Source organism: Pseudopodoces humilis, chromosome 5 (assembly GCF_049639895.1).
Source record: "Pseudopodoces humilis isolate 2021_Gansu_Grassland_sample_001 chromosome 5, ASM4963989v1, whole genome shotgun sequence".
Lineage (NCBI taxonomy): Eukaryota > Metazoa > Chordata > Aves > Passeriformes > Paridae > Pseudopodoces > Pseudopodoces humilis.
In genome coordinates this window covers 43,682,388-43,701,445 of record NC_142204.1, presented here as the reverse complement: position 1 = coordinate 43,701,445, position 19,058 = coordinate 43,682,388, and the positions used below count along the sequence as shown (strand labels likewise).

General features: G+C 39.9%; 1 protein-coding gene across 2 annotated transcripts in view; it reads left to right on the top strand.

Moving 5' to 3' along the window:
* ANO6 (anoctamin 6) overlaps positions 1-18,418 on the top strand; it is a 70,805-nt gene extending 52,387 nt beyond the window's left edge. For both annotated transcript variants that reach the window (XM_088054781.1, XM_005519528.3), the window contains exons 11-20: positions 1,694-1,839; positions 3,323-3,400; positions 4,892-5,117; positions 5,984-6,153; positions 6,703-6,800; positions 7,405-7,535; positions 8,319-8,524; positions 12,551-12,750; positions 13,209-13,314; positions 14,237-18,418. In XM_088054781.1, the coding sequence (XP_087910907.1) occupies positions 1,694-1,839; positions 3,323-3,400; positions 4,892-5,117; positions 5,984-6,153; positions 6,703-6,800; positions 7,405-7,535; positions 8,319-8,524; positions 12,551-12,750; positions 13,209-13,314; positions 14,237-14,443 (1,568 nt within the window). In that variant the 3' untranslated portion in view covers positions 14,444-18,418. The remainder of the gene's footprint in view (positions 1-1,693; positions 1,840-3,322; positions 3,401-4,891; positions 5,118-5,983; positions 6,154-6,702; positions 6,801-7,404; positions 7,536-8,318; positions 8,525-12,550; positions 12,751-13,208; positions 13,315-14,236) is intronic.
* Positions 18,419-19,058: the final 640 nt, after the last annotated feature.

The following is a 19,058-nucleotide window of genomic DNA, read 5'->3' as shown; positions in this document are numbered from 1 at the left end:
TGTTGGGAGACACACGAAAGGACGTCATTCAATATGATGTGAAATGACTGCTTTGATCTCCTGATTCTGAAATGCCATCCGTTTCTGCTGTTGAAACAATCTTGCTTCAAATTAAAAGGAAAATGGCAAATCCAGCAGGAGGTCCTTTCCTGCTCTGAAAGGCACAACTTGGCTAACAGGGGGCTGGGAGAGCTGTCCCTGTGTTATGTGCCCTTCTGTCACAGTTAGCATGTGAAGCTATCATCCCAGAAGGAATCCCTGCATTTCTGGGCTCTCCAGCAGCAGCTGAACTTGCAGCTGGAACAAATCAGTACAGCCTGTAGATTCCTGTGATTTGGGCTGGGCAGCAATTAGAGGTTTATGAAAGACTAATGTCCTTGCTCTGCAGGAGAAAGCAGATGAGACCCTCTGGTTTGCTGCTTACAATGTCCTTGCTGTTCCTAAGCAAAAAGGAGTGAAGAAGTCCTTGTGAAAGAGGCCCCTGAATAATCAGGGGAGCAGGGTTTTCTGGAGTGTTGCCTGTTTGCAGATGCCAAGGTCATCTCACAGCCCAGCCCATGGAGTTTTCTGCGTTTTAAATGTTTCAGTTTGGGTTTTTTCAACCACACCTGATTTTAGACACAACCTTTGATGTTTGGACTTGTAACTGCATGCCACTGAGGTTTCATCATTCAGAATGAGGGGCTAAACTAGTAAAAAAAAAAAAAAAAAAAAAAAAAAGAAACCAATTTTAGGATTAATTACTCCCAGACAATGAGAGCAATAAGAGTGCAGTGAATGGATGCTACTCCTCCTGGAAACAGTGCTGCAGAGCCACACCACTCATTTCATCTAAGACTGCACCCTGTTCAAGAATGAAGCATCCAGGTATGCCAGGGGGCATGGTACTGACACCCAGCATCCTGAGCTCCTCCCAGCCTTCCCATCTGGGTTTGTCATTGCCTCTGCTGCCAGATCTGCCTGCATAATGTCTTGGGACAAGGTAATGAGTTTGGCTGGATTCATGTTTAGCTGTAGTGTTTAGCACTTCCAGCTGTAGGAGCACAGTCCAGGGAAACGGCTGGCCCAGCCCAGGGAATTTCTAAGCTCCATGCCATACAAAAGAGCTGAAGTCTCTTCAGGGTTGTAGTAGCAGAGGAGGAAAGACAGCTGTATTTCAGCAGTTTTACCTGAGCAAACAGTGTTTTTGTGTCTGCAAATTGATAATTTGTCTACACAAAATTTGCAGTGTGAATGAGCATGAGCTCTTCCCTGTGACAATTTTTAGCACACTGAGTTTAATTTTTCTAGAAAATACTGTACTTTCCAGCATTTTGTCTTCACCTATCCAAGCAACTTAGTTTCTTAAGCATCCCATGTTAAACTTTTTCAAAGCAGTCTGTAATATGAAATCCAAAGTGCTCACACTGTGGCCTTAGGCAGAAGGAAAATGCATAGATGAAGTATGTACATTCTTTAGCATGTGGTTACACCACCATTTACCTCAGGTTTCTCGTATTAAAGTACTTATAAATCCAAGAGCATAATGGCATAAAGGAGTAGATCCAGTTGTTTTCACCATTGCATTAGCCAGTAAGGGTTTTATTCCATGTCTGTGAAAATCTGTATGGAATACCATGTGTTACAGCCCAGAGGGGTCAAGCAGTATCCAGTACTCACGTGGTATTGCTCGTTTTGTCTGTCTTTTGGATAGTTACCTTTTTTTTGGAGTTTTGGAAGCGACGGCAGGCTGAACTGGAGTACGAGTGGGACACAGTTGAGTACTTGGAGCAGGAAGAGCAAGTCCGCCCAGAGTACGAAGCTCGCTGCACTCACGTAGTGATGAATGAAATCACACAGGTAGGGAATGTTTTGATAACTGCTGATGGTTACTGCTGTAGACATGCTGTGAGCAGACACGGTGAAAATGGTGAGTCGGGACTGGAGCTCTATACATCAGCAGTGCCTCAAATTGATAGGCTAGCCTGAAAACAGTGACTTGATAAAGTACAGATGCAGGGAGAGGGAATGGATATCTAACTGAAAGCACTTTGAAGGCCTGTTTGAGGACCTTGCGCTCCTGAGGTTCCTCTTTCTTAAATAAACAGAAGCAGACATTGTCCCCAGCTTAGAAGACTAAGTCTACTTTATTAAATCCCCCAAGAAATTATTAAATGTTGCTGCCAGAGGCCAAGATCATGGAGCATTTGCTATCTTTGCCTAGGAATGCATCAGGAAGAAAAGGTGAATAGAGGGAAACATTGCATTATTATATATGATGCCAAGGATGTTTTTTTAACCAAAGATGTTTCTGTTTGAAACGTGTATAAATAGCTATTGTTGCTAGGTGCATATGGATGAAATTATGATTAATAACAAAAAGCTTGCAGAGACAAGGATAAACCTCATTTCAATGACAGAGGATTTATATTTATGAAGATCTTAGTTTAGATTTCTATTTATTATACATTTGAGTAGCTTTAGCTTTGGCGGCTTACTCATATATAATAATTTTATATAATAAAAGTTTCACTTTTTATTATTCTCTGTCAATAGATTACTCTGTTTTTTATCTAATCATTTGCACTGCTTTCACATTCCATCCACGTTATACTAAAGTTTATTAGAGGACACTTGAAAAGTTTCAAAATTAACTGCCATAGTCGAAACTATCCTATATAGATCTTCTTTTTATATCTTGTACTATCAAAAAACTCACCCTGTTTAAAAGCTTATAAACCTATGCCACCTTGAATATATAGTCATAGCTAGAAAGTTCCTTTCAGATAGTTCAAAGAGTGAAGAATATGCTAAAATATTTTATTTTGATCCTCAGAGTTTTTTTTAAAGATTCAGTGAATTTTCACAGTACCACACTGAGGTAGTCATTTTCCTTGGGGAAGCCATCCCATTGTTCTTATGGAATACATTGAGAAATACAGAGATCAAGGACCAAAATTTTAGTGCCTGCTAAATTTAACCATTAAAGTTTGAAAGATAATGACCTTGGATGCCATGATCAGCCAAGAAGGATGGGTCCATTCAAAAGGACCGTGCACCCCGTCATGGCTGAAGTCAATAAGAACTGAGGACCCTGTACCTCTATGGAAGTCATTTTTATCTTAGAAGGGCAGCAAAAAAGCCACCTGTAATCAGGCAAGACTTCTGAAATCATTAATAAATGTTTAGTTTCCAGGAAATAAAACAAGGTACTTCTTTATTTTTTTTCTCCCCTCAGTATAATAAAGAGTTTAATTGGAGCACACACACACACACACAAAAAAAAAAAAAAAAAGGAAAGAACATGGTGTGCATCCCTGATCTGTTTCTTAATCTTTTACAGGAAGAAGAATATGTGCCATACACTGCATGTGGGAAGTGCGTACGGATGACTTTCTGTACAAGTGCCATCTTCTTCTGGGTAAAGTTCTTTTATTCACTTCCCTCATAAATTCACTTTTCTAGTAAGTGTCTAAAAAATGATCCTTCTGAACTGAACAAAAAATGAAGAATGGAACAGGTTGAGTCAGATTTCCATCTCATGCATAAATCAAGCCCATAAGGTATGGGCCCAAGTGGAGAAGGTAGCTGTAATGTAATTGGGTAATTGTAATCACCCAATACTCATTAGCATACAGCATCAAAACACCCTGCAGCTGTAGCTTGTGAGTTATGCTTGTGAAGGTGGTCCATTGGTTTTTCCCTCATCATTTTAAGACAAATGTCTTTGCTTTTAGAGGGGCAGTAAGGGGAAGACTTTGGTTTATATGCTCTCCTCCCTGCTAGTTTCTGTCTGATTTGTTCCAGCTGTGTTCTTCCATATTGTGTTTCACAGTCCACGACCTCTTTCAGGTTTTGTGTTTCACTTAACAGAGCAAAGCTGTGTGCTCTTTAATCTTCCAGAGCTGCTACTTTAATTAAAACTAAACCTTGAAAGCAGTCCAGTCAACCATGACACAATATATAACACAATGAGCAGGTCCAGAGAGATTGCCTTGAAAAGCTCTGTGTTTTAGCATGCTGCAGGTCCTCCTCTTCTGTAGCACCAATAGCAGCTGGAAAAGACCTCATTCCTGGTGATAGGATGTAGATAGGAGATAGAGTGGTGTCTGGCAGCACAGGAGAGCCTCAGCATTGACACATTTGAAACACAGAGGAAAGAATACTGATCTGCATTTGGATTTAAATGGGCCAGACTTCATGTTGGAGGGAAGAGATTTGTTCTGGGTTTGTCACTTGTGTTACTGTACAGTCACTGTGTGTGGGGTCAGGGAAGGTAGTTCAAGGCAGTTTGCTGAGATAGTGAAAAAAAGATACACAGCCTATGAACCTTAAACTGAATAATAGCTAGAGAGCTAGCAAGAAATAAAAGCAGGAAGAGAAGCAGAAAGAGGAGATGGCAAGCAACATGGGGTACCTGGATCATTATTGCAACTCCTGCCGACTACATGACGTGCCTTAAAATTTTTCTATTCCTTTGAGGGGTCAGGCTACAGTCTGTAACAGTATCACGTGAAAGAGAAGGTGCAGCCCCCTCCATAATCAATATAGACTCCCTAGTACATTTGCCATCCTGCCATTTGTCCAATATGACGAGTTTTCTCCCATCACATGCCTCAAGGTGCAAGATTTATATTATAGTTATATTGGTTTACATCAGTACAAACCTTGTTATTAGTAATAAAACAGACCATCTCTTTTCTTTCCCGTAGATTTACTATGCTACATGAAAAAAAGGCTTCTTTTATGGATTCTCTATTTATTGCTTTGTATCTTATTTGATCATCCTCTTGCAATGGAATGACAGGCACAAAATTGCTTTCCTTTTGCCTATCATAAAAAGTGTTTTGAACTCACTTTTTCCTAACTCCAGTGGTTGAACATGAGCATCTTTCTTGCATTCCCTTGGCAGATCCTTTTGATTATTGCTTCAGTTGTTGGAATCATTGTCTACAGGCTCTCAGTTTTCCTGGTGTTCTCTGCCAAGTTGTCACAGCACATCAGTGGAACGGAGGTGATCCGCAAGTACCTGACTCCACAGACGGCCACGTCAGTAACGGCTTCACTCATCAGCTTTGTAGTCATTATGATTCTCAACATCATCTATGAAAAAGTGGCAATCCTGATCACTGACTTCGGTATGCTGCTGCTATACCTCAGATGGAAGTGTGGGGTAAAATACCTAGTAGAATCAGCATTTAAATGTGTAGTAGGTATTACAATAAATGAACCTGCACCACATCTTTCAGAATTTTCCCACAAAATCACACAATACCACCTAGTCATTTTCCAATATAGATTCTCTCAATATCAGAGAAATATGATATTAAGCTCTTTGCCTGAGAAGTCCTTACAAGGACAGCATGAAAGATCAATTGTTTACAGTTTTGTGCTTGTGAAACATACAAAGCAAAGAAAATAACTACAACAACCAAGCTTTATGAAAACAGATCAGTAAGGCATAACACATTCAATTATATTAGCTTTTGTTTATAGGGAAAGTAGCTATTTTGTGGTAAATAAGGTCACCATTCCAAAGCTATATACCACTCTGATGTTGTTAAACAGATAAACAGTCACAAATAATATTATTCTCTATATCCAGGCCATCAACATTAAAGTAAATATTTTACTTTAGATTCATGAAGTAGTGTGGTGTTTTCAGTTAATACTGTTTCATCTGTTCAGAGTGTTACATTTGCATCTTTCCTGAGTCTGCTGGATTTGGGTGCTTTTTCTTCCCCTGAGTTATTAGAATTTTTGCTTCTTCTCTTTCTTTATTGTCAGGGAACAAGTTATTTTCTGTTTACAACCCATACAGTTTTAGAATTATATAATGGTTACAGTATACATGGGGATTATGTACAATCTAAATGATAATGCTCTCAGTCATATAAAGGAATATGAGGCATACAGATACTTTGCAGCTGAAGCTTTAGAACAGCTTGTAGGTTACTTGGGTTGTTCTTTTTTTTTTAATTTATTTCCTTTTCTTCCATCACAGAACTTCCAAGGACACAGACTGATTATGAAAACAGTCTGACCACAAAGATGTTCTTGTTCCAGTTTGTCAACTACTATTCTTCATGCTTCTACATAGCCTTCTTTAAGGGTAAATTTGTAGGTCACCCTGGAAGTCCAGTTTATTGGCTAGGAAAGTACCGCAATGAAGAGGTAAGAATGTAGAACGTATAATTAATCTGGGTATTGTGCTGAAGTTAGGAGTGTATAAAACAAAACATAGTTGTACATACCTAACATTAGGTTTTAAAAGGTGGCTGCCTCCCAAGCTAATGGCCTCCTCACTAACCCCTAGCATAAAGGAATATGGTGCAAGACCAGTTGCACTTAGAAATGTATTCCACATACCCAGAAAAGGGTTATTTTACCGAGGTCCTACAATCTGTGACTGGGCACACAGAAAGGAGAGACCATCAGTAGAAGTGTTCCTGTTTTGCTGGGTGACCCTCACCTGGTGGTAGCACACAGCTGCATGACTTCACCTGGAATTTCACTCTTTCACTGGTATTCTGTCAGCCTACAGTATGTGGCCTGGAATTGGCTTTTGCACACCTTACTGGAAAGGTTTGCCTAGACAGCCTTCTTCAACTGCTTTCAGTAATGTTATTATAATAAACCAGGAATGCATAATTTTAAATGCTTCAGTCATGCCTGAAAAGTTAACCAACTTCAAAAAATTTTCCTGTCTCTCCCAACCTTCAGTGTGATCCAGGTGGATGTCTCCTTGAGCTCACAACCCAGCTTGCCATCATAGTAGGAGGGAAAGCGATCTGGAACAACATTCAAGAAGTTCTTGTTCCGTAAGTTCAAACTATTAAGTAATCTGCTCTTTCATATTTTAAAAACACTTGCTTGATGCCTTCAGGCACTTGGTACTGAGTTTGGTAAGTGTATATTGTATTCTGAAAGAATAAGACTTGTCCTTGGAGCCTTTTTGGACTGGTAGTCTGGGCTCCTTTCTCTGTTGTTTTAACTGACTCTAATTCTAATCAAAAATTCTTCCTTCCTCTGCAAGTCAAACACAATGTGTTTCAGGTTGAATATTCAAAACTGAGATAGTAGAAGCGATGAGAATCTTAAACTGAAGACTTGCTCAATATTGATTGGAATGATTTGTTATACATTGGGCTTTTAAATGTCATGTGTAAGTTACTACTTTAACTCATTTAGTAAATATAAATCACTATGATTCTGATATATTGCCCCTTTGCACTCTTATTTATGGTTTGTAAAAACCCACTTTTGGGATAAGGCAACAAAAGGAAGGAAGTTTTGAATAATTCAGAAATCAATACATCCAGTGTTCAAACCTCTAACAGGAGAAATGCCAAAATTTTTTTTCATCTTCTTCACTTTTTAGATTCTTTTACCAATGTTAGTGTTCTTTTTCTTCCTGTCTGATAGTTTGGTCAAGAATCTAATTGGAAGATATTCTGCAGCTGCTAGATCAGAAAAAGTTATTCCACGATGGGAACATGACTACCACCTCCAGCCCTTTGGAAAACTTGGACTGTTCTATGAGTATCTTGAAATGGGTACGGAACTGGTTTGAGTCTGGGTTCAGTACTGCTGCTGGATAGAGATATGTTCTAAAGAAAATCTTCATACAAGCAATGCTTAATATGGTGGACAGAGGAGACATTAATGTTTTCTGAGACATGTTTAGATTGAGCCATTACAGATGGTTTTACAAGCTTTTATTAAGCAGCTAAGCCTTAATCCATCTTATAACCAGGAAACAGCATGTGGTTGTACCAGGAGGAGTGCTGCCACTTCCTCGCCTAATCCTGTGAGAAATGCATTCAGAAGGCAGCCCCCTGTCATGTTGTGGTGTAGCACAGCAGAGCCCGGTGTCACACTGCTCTTCTGGAGGGCTGCAGTCACCAGGACTCTTTGCTGGTAACTTGGGAGCTGGCAGGCCATGGCTGGTTTGTTGCTACCATCCAATCTGTGACAGCATTGCCAGTGGACTTGAGTGTTGGTTTGGGCCTTCCAGTTCAGTATGGAGACAGGTAGTCATGAGATTTCCTCATGATAAAGACATCAGAAAGAATACACAGGATTCTGGATATTTGAATACCCAGAATAGTTCCTCATGCTGTGTTGTGATTTATAATATTTTCCTGTCCCCTTCACCTAGCAGGTTTTTCAGTACTATTGTGCTACAATTTTCTCATCCAGAAGATTTCCTAGGAACCCAGCTACTCTTTCTTGTTTCTCCCATCTGAATTTGGCTTATATAAACTATACATGTCTACACTTGCTTATCTCCAGTAAGTGAAAGCTTCATCAATGCATGCAACCTCTCCCTTTCACAGTTATACAATTTGGCTTTGTGACCCTGTTTGTGGCGTCATTCCCCCTGGCTCCTCTCCTGGCCCTTATTAACAACATGTTGGAAATCCGGTTGGATGCGTGGAAGCTGACGACCCAGTTCAGGCGCATGGTTCCACAGAAGGCACAGGACATTGGCGCCTGGCAGCCCATCCTGCAGGGCATAGCCATCCTGGCCGTGGTCACCAATGTAAGTACGGTGCCAACAGCTGCAAGAGATAAAGTGCCTTCACTGCAGGTGCTGCATCCAAATGTGGGAATGCTGCGCGTGGCAGTGCAACCGAAATGATCCTTAAGGCCCATCTTCTTAAAACAGAAATTCAGCTTCTTTCTTGTGTACTTAAAAATACCACGTGTGCTCAAAATTGCAGACCAGAATGAATTTTCTGACAATTTGGACACTAACCTGTGCTTCAGTTGTACTTAATTTTTTTTAATTACACAATGAAGAAACTGAATTTTAAGAGTTTCTTGAAAATATTTAAGAAAAACGTTCTGATTAATATACTTCTAACAATGAAATTCAGACCTTTCACATTCTTTGTATCAAACCACCAATATTTCATTTGTAGGCTGCATTGTGGGAAGAAAAATATGTTGTTGTTATTTATATCATTGTGGATTAATTGTTTGCTTATTCTTGAACAGTAACTAGTATGTATTAATTTAACAGAAAATTCTTGCTGCTGGCCTCCTTTAAAGGAGCAGTGACCACTGGTTTCCTCTGCAGGGACAGTAACCCCACAGACTATCCATGTGGAATAGCCTTTCTCAACAAGGTCGCTGTTTTCTTCTGGTATCAGAGAGATCCAAATATGTTATGCTATTGGACAACTCTATTTCCTGGTCAGTCCAGCTGGATCTTGTAATACCAATATGAAAGTAGAAGCTGAACATTAAGATTACTTAAAAATACTGTACCTTATCACAGTTTTCATGGTGTTCAGGGCAGTTTTGAAGTGGCTTTGGTGACCTCATGTTGACCAGGCCATGTGTTAGGAATGTGTTTGCACCCTGCTCTCCACACTTGATGTCAGTGTGCAAACAGAACATTGGCCGCTCACCTCCATGGGGCTGTTGGCGTGCAAGAGGCTCAGCCAGAGACTGCCACATTCAAACAGCCCCTCTGCACATGCTGTGAGGACCTCAAAGAGATTGTTATTTATTGCTAATGAAGTGTGGGCCATAAAGCCATGTGCTTGAGCAAATGCTAGAAGCTGTTTTCCTCCTTTAAGTGTGTTTCTTTTCTTGTTTGACATCCAGGAACTGATCCAAGTCATCAGTCTTTCCTTTACCAACCCTGCATTGATTTTACCTTAGTACCCAGAAAGGGTTCCTTCTCTTCTACATGACTTGTTACAGCTGATTATCCTTGGGTAGTGTATCATCTCCTTCATGCATCTTCTCCTTCATGCATGTTACCTTTGTAGCAGCTGCTAGTACTTGCAAGCAATTTTTGCACAAAGCTACCAGTTTTGAGAGTTGCCGTGAGGCACTGGACTTGCTATTGCATCTGTTGTTGATTTGAAGACTGATTTTAATTAGTTATGGTATAAATGGAAAACTGTGTGCAGTAAAGCTTGGGAAGCAAAGAATGTGCTGTTTGTTTGTAGTTCTCCAGTGCAATACTCTGATATGCAGCCCATAATTCAAGAGGAAAAAAGTTTTTCCTTTGAGAGGATGCCGTAGGATTAGCTCTCGTATTTCTGTCCTTGAAGCTCTCCGGAGCACATCTGGAGATCATTCTGAGAAAGGGAGGAGAGTGAGATAGGGTTCAGATTTAGGATGATGAGAGACCTGGGGCCTTTCAGAAAAGATTCAGTAAGATCAAGTATTAAGCTCTGTACCAGAATCTTTCTGACACAAGGAAGCAGCATCAAACTCATTTGGTCCAAAGGGAGAAGGAATTATTTTGGCTTATGGGTAAGTTGATATTAATTCATTTATGGTCTGACTAGATGAGCTAATGAACAGAAAGAAAGTTTATTTAACAAAATTTTTCTATGCTTGTAATTCAGACTACAAATACTCTACTTGTACTCTACTTTTAACTCTACTTCAGAGTTAAAAACAGAGTAATTTAGCTGTGAGGTCGTCTCCCTGCAAGTGCAAGACACAGTAATATCTACTTCTTGTCAGTCAAAAACACCTACTCAGCATGTAAATATAAACAACACATAATTTTCACTTCATTTCGCACTGGCATGTAATGCTTAAAAACAGTATTTAAAAGTGCATGCCAACTACATTTGATCTAAGCCAAAGTGCAGTACAAGAAAAACACCTTATCCTTGAAAATTTTCAGTGAGTTTTAGACCTAGGATGCCTCCCTGTTATTTGTCATCAGCCAAACTTTCTCTCAACTGAATTCACTTGTAACAATAATCTGGAGAATTAAATGCAGGTCTGGGACCACAGTCTCAAAAGGATTGTTTCTGCAAATTTTATCTTAACTACAGTGCACCTCCTCAGGTTCTTCAAAAGGTAAGACACTAGGATATCATTCATCATTTGGCAGTGGTGCTACTTGAGGTAGAGTGGGTCTTGTCCCCTTTTCAACTCCCTGTCTTTCTCCCTCAGTCCTGTCTCTTGCATTGTGCTGGCACCAGCACTGTACAAACACATGATGAATCAGACCAGGGAAAGGATCCAGTGGTGATTCCCAGTCAGATCAGCATTGTCATCTGATCTGCTGCATGGGCCCAGAAATGCCCAAGCCAGTGCAGAGCTCGAGTCGACTGCTAGAGGCAGAGGCAGGAGGTTGTTTTAGCTAGCACTGCCACCAAAGTATTTTTCAAGGAACTGTAGAGGAGGTACCCACATTTTTTTTTTCACCCTTTCTCCTCTCTCCCCTTCTCTTCTTCTACAACTGTTACAAATACCTCCTCAGGCTGAGACTGGCTGGCTGGGAATGCTGCACAAAAATGGAAATTTTTTTCCCATGTCATCAAAATAAGGAAATACAGACTTCATGAATTGCAGACTAGCATGGTGGGGAATAAATACAGATATTAACCAGTTTTTATGCTCCTCTGTTACCCACTGACTTTGCCCCTAACTCTGTCCCACGATTCTCCTGTGGTTTTTCTGCCTCTTTTATACATCTCTGCCTAAACCTTCTTCCTCCTGATCTCATCAGATCTCTACTTCACACCTTTTTCCTCCATGTCTCTGCCCTGGTTCTTTCCATCCATGTTGTCAAGTGGGTATTTATATCCTGATATGGGACAAAACACTTCTCTTTCAGTCCTGGAGTGCAGCTAGTCACTCCTTCCCAGGCGCTGGGCACCAGAGACGCCTGTTGTCATGAGCTGGCTGGGCAGCCTCTTGCTAAATACTCAGCTGCAGATCTTGCCAGTGGAAAGTCTTCCTCACAGGGAAACTTTTTGAACTTGCAGTAGCAGAGGAGGAAATTGGATTAAACATAGTTAACCCGTCCTCCAGAATAGGATGTTTTGGGAAATTCATGAGTTTAGAAAAGACTTCCCACAACAAACCCACAGATCATATTTCCTACCCAGTTTGTGACTAGCAGACTGAGTAGGACAGGGACTCTCTTGGGAGCAAGATAAAAACAAATGGTCACGTCACGTAAAACAGCACTATGCAGCTGCTACTAAAAAAAATTGTCTTGGCATCAAGAGCAGTTTCCACATGTACTACACTATAGTAGGAGGCAACAAGTACCAAGATGAATTTGGGCTGGCTAGCACCTCTGAAAGGGTGGGATGTTTCTAGGATCAGAGACGGATTAGTTATATATCTAATTTATTTAATTCCTTTGCTCAGACGTCGGAGAACCTGGTGACATTTAATTTTCTATTACTGAAGAACTCTTCTGTTGTTTCCATTAGTTTCATCAGGCAGAATTTCTTTAAGCATCTCATAAGTACTCGTAAGAAGCACATTTGCTGATCTCCTCCGCATGCACATGAAGAAAGTGGTTTATAGTATAGATGTTTTAAGGCATTCAGCAGATTCAGCATAATTTAGCAACTGTACAGAGTGCACATGCCAGAAAAGGATTGTTTTGTGCCCATGAGAGACTACATGCTCATTTACAGAATGAACAACCACTGACAGGAAAAGAACGTATTTTCTATTTTTAGCTCATATGCTAACTTTTGAGATGATAAGTATATGGCAAAGGAATGCATATTAAAGCTTATTTCTTTAATGCTGCTCTGCTTTTTTGCCTTCTCTTTCTGAAATGCAGGCTATGATCATTGCTTTTACATCTGACATGATTCCTCGTCTGGTTTATTACTGGTCCTTTTCAGTCCCTCCTTATGGGAGTCACAGCAGCCACACTATGAAGGGGTATATAAACAGCACACTTTCTGTCTTCAATATATCAGACTTCAAGAATGAAAGCAGACCTTTTTCCCCTTGGTTTGGGAACCAAATGACATGCAGGCAAGTTGTCAAATAAGCATTTGTCATCTTCTAGTTATAAAAATAATGGTTTTTATATCTAAGCTCTCTAATTCAGTTAACAATATCCCATAAGAAACATTACAACACAGGAAAACTCAGCTTATTTTGAATGGCAGAATAGAGTGGAAGTGTTCACCCATAATTATGTGATACTCAGAAAATTCTTATTTTAATTTGGCTTCTTCCCCGCTGATTGTTTTCCAAAAAAAACACCTTAAAATTTTTATCAGAAATTCTTAATAAAATGGGAAAAACTACGACATTTCAGCCAAATGTGGCTTACCTTGCAAATATGATTTTACCCATCACAGTAGCTCCCCGAGCTGACTGTTCCTGGACACATTAAGCAGGGCCATGTCGTGCTCCATCCTCTGGCCAGAGAGCCGTACTGCAGAGATGCCAGAGACCAGCTCCTGACTTTCCTGCATTGCTTTCAGATACCGGGATCTCCGCTACCCTCCTGGTCACCAGCACCAGTATGAGCACAACATATACTACTGGCATGTCCTTGCAGCCAAGCTGGCTTTCATCATTGTCATGGAGGTCAGTGTATGGGCTCTGCTTGAGCATTGCTTATTTAATCTCTTCCCTCCCTGCGGAAAATCCTTCCGAGGCATTCAGTCCAGGCACAGCTATCAGAGCTGGTGATGTGTGCCAGCATGAGCAAGAACTTGGGAGATGGAAATTAAGAGTAGCAACATTGGAAAAAGAATTCCCTGAAATCATGACATCAGCTGAGGATTGCCCCACATATTCTTTTCTCAAGAACTGTAGAATAATTTTTAGTAGCAAAAATAGAATAAATGTACTTTTGAGGAAGTTTGCACACAGTGTCCTGCATGCATATACATGGTACTTGTATGTAATACATGTACATAATACAGGTACAATACATGGCAGAGTCAAATCTAAAAAGACAGTCACTGTAAGAAGTGAGTCTCTAGATGATCATCAAAAAGCAATTGCTCCTTCCTCTGCAGCTACAGCCTGGGCTTATGAAAGATGGGAATCAGTCCAAGATGAAGAGAGATAAATACTAGGTATTATTTAATTATAAAATGTATTTAGGGCCTTATCCAGGGACTACTGAAGTCATCAAAACTGGTTAAAGCAGATTTCCTGTATCAGAGAAATATAATGGTCCCAGAGTCATTTGAACAAACCTAAAAATCTTACAGGAAACTAACCAGTGTTTCCAAGCAGGAGGGAAGTGCTGTGTTCCAGGGTTTCCCCAAAGCAGCCAGAGAAGTCCTTGCTCAAATCAGGATTGGAAAATCAGAATTTTTTGTTTATCAGATAATTATTCTATCTTATTAGTCGTATCTTTTTAAAATATTTTTCTACCATGTTAGATACTGATACTGAATCAGCATAGAGTCTTAAGACAAAAAGTGTCATTTCACTTATAATCAGAATAATGTCCTGTTCAGCCTGACTGACATTTTTTCATTTTCACCTTTCACAGCATGTCATATACTTTGTGAAGTTTATTATTTCATATGTAATTCCGGATGTATCACAGAAGACCAAGAGCAAGGTCAAAAGAGAGAAGTACCTCACACAGAAACTATTACATGAGAATGATCTCAAAGGTGTGAAAAAGAACATGGGCAAAATAGCCAACAAAATCATCAGAGGACCAGAGAGCACTTTCCGACCTAAAGATGAATGAGTACTTTTTCATATGGAATAACAGTATTTAGACAACTAATATCTGTCCAGATACTACCAATAGCTATCAAGCACTTTGGATTTACTAAATATTGTTTCTTGCACCTCTTACTTACTCATTTACCAGTTTCCCTTGGACAAATGCAACCACTGCAACACGGATGAGAGTTATCATTTTTTTAAACTGCTTTTTAGGACATATTAAAAAAAATAGATAAAAAAAGGTAAAAATTATTTCACCTCTTAAGAAGATGCAGATTAATTCCCAAGCACCTAGGCTGCTTTCTACTTTTTTTAGGCATCAGCTATTAGATGACTAGTGTGACTTGAATAAAACCTTAAGAATAAGAATGATTTGCTGTAAGGATATCATCGCATCTAATGAAGGAATTTTGATTGCTTGCTAGTGCAAACCTCAGCTATAAAATGAAGAGGAAAAGCCAAAACGTGAAGGAAAAAGAAAGAAAATACAACTCAAAATCCCATTGTTAAGCCATTGGAATTGACATACTAAGCGTGGTTGTTTGCTACTCTGAATTAACTATGCATACTGAGACTTAAATGGATAACAAGATATTTCAATTAATCATGGACTTGGATCACAAGGAGCAACAGGACTGTAAGCCCATCCTGTTCATCAATCTTTGTGTAAACAGGAGAATGGCCTTTGAAATCAATGCATACCAACTGACCTTACAGCACTCCAAGTGAGTAGAAAACTCAGGCATTTTATCTTCCCCCAGTCAATGTACTTTCATTAGCTCACTCGCCCATTCTGAGCTAAATGCTCATAGCCTTGAAGGTCTTGTACCTGTAAAAGCAATAAGTGTTAAAAGTCTTTTCACATACTAAATCAATATTTGTGGAGGGCTGTCTTTTGCATTTCTCTCACACCAGAACGTGCTCTTCCCTGAGGTTTTGACATAGGACGAATGTGCAGCTGAACATTTTGATACAACATTGTGATAAAGTGAATTCTGACAAGACTATGAATCTATTGAAAGTGGAGATTGGAATAAACCATTTAATAGGCCTTAACCATGCTATGAAGCTTTAAATAATACAGATGGATGTCAGAGGTGTGGAGGCATGTGCTACAGCCATCAGTCATCTTCTAATCAGTCTGCCGATCTGCTTGCTTGTTTTGGCTCCAGCTGCAAACTGGGAATAAGGGAATTACAGATTAGGCATGTATGTGGAGGGTTATTTTGTGCCTGAAGCATTGATATTGCAGATTATTAACTTGCTTGTTCTTTTAACAGTTTTAATGGACCAAATTATATAAATCATGAAAACCAAAACCTTTTTAAAAAAGCAAAATATACCTGTAGTTTATAAATACACCTGTGGTTTATAAACCAGGTGATTATGTTTGTAATTTTGTACTCTTCTGAAATGCAACAGATATGCATAATTTTTAGGCAGATTATTCACATAGCTTTTTACTTATGAAGGCCATTTACAGAAACTAAATAGCATTTAGAAGATGTATTTTATCCAGTCAATAATCAGAAGGAATTAAACCTATGAATTTTTCATCAAGATCTCCAAATACTGAGTGCCGTGTAACTCAAGCCTGTCTTTTGAAGCAAACCCTATAGAATCGTAAGAAGACCTTTAAGATCATCAAGTCCAGCCATTAACCTGACACTGCCAAATCCACAACTAAACCATGTCCCTGAGTGCCACACCTACATGTCTTTAAATACCACTCTGAGCTGAGCCATCCAGCCAGTCTTTTACCTAGCAAGCAGTGGGTCTGCCCAAGCTGTGAGCAGATCAGCACCCATTGGGACCTGAGGACTTGTGTCTGTCTAAGTGGTGTAGCAGGTCACTGACCATTTCCCCTTGGATTACAAGGGCTTCATTCTGCTCCCTGCCCCTGTCTCCCAGCTCAGGGGGCTGGGTTCTCAGAGAACTTGGTCTTACTAATAAAGACTGAGGCAAAAAAGGCATTGAGTACCTCAGGCTTTTCCTCATCCTTTGTGTTTTCCACCACATCCAATAAAGGATGGAGAGTCTCCTTAGCCCTCCTGTTGTCGCTAATAGAAACATTATTACTGGCTTTTGCAACAGTAGCCAGATTAAGTTGGGTTTTGGCCCTTCTAATTTTCTCCCTGCATAACCTCACACCATTAATCTTCCTGAGCTGTCTGCTCCTTCTTCCAAAGGCCATCAACTCTCCTTTTTTACCTGTGCTGCAGCCAAAACTCTCTGTTCAGCCAGACTGGTCTTCTTTTGAATATTTCCAGAAACTCCACAACCTTTCTGGGACATCTGTGCCACTGCTTGATCCCTCTTACAGTGAAAAAGTGTTTCAGTTTGTGCCCACTGCCTCTGGTCCTGTCACTGCATAATATACCAAACTTTCAGTTAAAACAAAGTTTTGTCCAAAAAAACATTTCAAGGAACAATTTAATGAAGTACTCTGGATTTCCCTATGCAAAACGAGTTGGGTTAGAAAGGGCAGTCAGCTCCTTTCATACTTGGAGCTTTTGGTGTTAGCTTTCAACTGGACCTTTCTCATTTGCAGTTGTCTTTAGATGAGAGATTTGTATTTCCTCTTTAGTGATCACAGCACCAGTGTGCCTTAAATACCTTTCCAGGTGTGGTGTTAGAGGGCTGGGGCAGGTAAGGAGGCATCCTGGGGTGAAGGGGGAAAAATGCAGCACAAAATGGACCATTTCAGGTAATTATTTGGTCTTAAGGAAGCTCTTTGAGAATTAAAGAGACTATGAAACAAACGAATTGTCATACTGTGAGCAGTGGCAGAGCTTAAGGCTGATTTTCAGGAGTGCCCTGTTTTTTTTTGCTCCCTGTTTAATACCTGGGGACTCTCCAAGTTGTTTCTTCATACATCAGTTGGCATCATTTCCTAAAGGGAGAGTTAGCTCTCAGTGTCATAAAGAGTTTATATTCCTGCCTTTAAAATAACAATTAAAAAACCTGCTACATCGGCAAAGCCTACGTGCCTGTGGCTTGGGCTCCTCCCATAATAAAATCCTAATCAGCTCTGAGTGTGCTCCTATGTAACCTTTTTTGTTCAGATGACAAATGTGCTTTTGAAACCGGTCTTCCACTTGTCTCCATTTTCTGGGAGACATCACAGACTAGTCTGGGCACACATGGACTGAGTTCCTTCTGCCTCAAACTGACCCAGGAGGCAGCTTTTAGATATGCACTTAATGGTGGCTGACAGGCACTTAGTCCTCAGAGCTGGACCCAGAGCTGGGCTGAAGAGAGTGGTGAGCTCTGCATGGGCATCACCTAGCCAGCATTAACTTTTTGCTCTACTGATTTGCTTCTGAAATGCCATGCTCTATGCTAATGTAGCTGTAACATTTAATTTCAGAAGACATTACATCAGGAATTCAGTTCAGTTTGCCATGTGCTCAGTGTTACTCACAGCAGAGTTCTGAATCAGAGAAAGAAGAGGGAAACCAACACAGTGCCTAATAATTGCATTTTAGTAGTTTGATTTAAGCTGTGCAGTTTCTGAAGCCTCTACCTCCAGCTGCTGAAATGTGCTCTGCTTGCATGCAGGAAGCTCTGCAGAGGCATAAGAACAAAAATGCTGGGGACCAGTTGCCAACATATGAGTATTTGTATTTTTTTTTTATTTTTAGGCTTGGTCACTTTATAATTAAAGATCTGCTTGAAGGGAAAATCAGCATTTGTTTTAAAGTCTGAAACCATTTTACCTTTTTTCTACACTTGCTATGTAGGCCAGATTCCTACTTTATACAGATCTGTTGAAGTCAGGGTGAATTTGGACCAGTGACCATTTCATTGCCTTAACAAGCACCATAAATTACAGACTATCACCACTGTTTTAGACTCCTTGTATGTCAATAAAATTCAGAATGTAACGGTGTATTTTTTGTATTTTTTCTAAGAATGTTTGCAACTCATTTTTAAATATTAAGATTTCTTTTATATTTATTGTCATTAAATAAAGTCTATTTTAAAATATCAATACATCTGACGTTGATTAGTGTTGTTTGTTTTTCCTTGAATGATACTTCTGCTGCCAAATGCTACACTTAAATTATTACAGTGTCATCCCTGTCTAATTTCCATATTCATCCTCTTTTTCAAGGATTTTCCTCTTACTCCATTAAACTGTTACTAGTGCTGAAATTTATCTCCTGTGTTTTTCTGCATCTCCTAGATGGAAGCCATTCCTTTCAACACCACGTCGATGACAAGGACCATTATGTTATCATACACATAAACAGTTTAGGTCTTTATAACCTTTCACTCCTGTCATGATAAACCCCGTGTTATGTTTCAGAGTCATCATTTATTTCTTCATCTGGATCGAGTCTGGGATACTCCCACCTCCAGGCAGTCCACCCTGTCTCTCCCTGCCATCCAGCCATGTTCTCTTCTGATTCTGCTCTGGTCTTGCTCTCTGCTTCGGGGAAATTCTTCCCTATGACTTAGAGAGCAGAAAGGTTAGACGGTAATTTCAAATACAGACCTTCTTTGCACTGTGGTGCATTGGTTTTATTTCACATAGAGATTCTCAGGATCTGCTTTCAGCAGCTTTATGACAGTTGTAGATGCAGAAGTACTATCACTTCCGACCTGTTTTCTGCTCACTAAGGGCTATG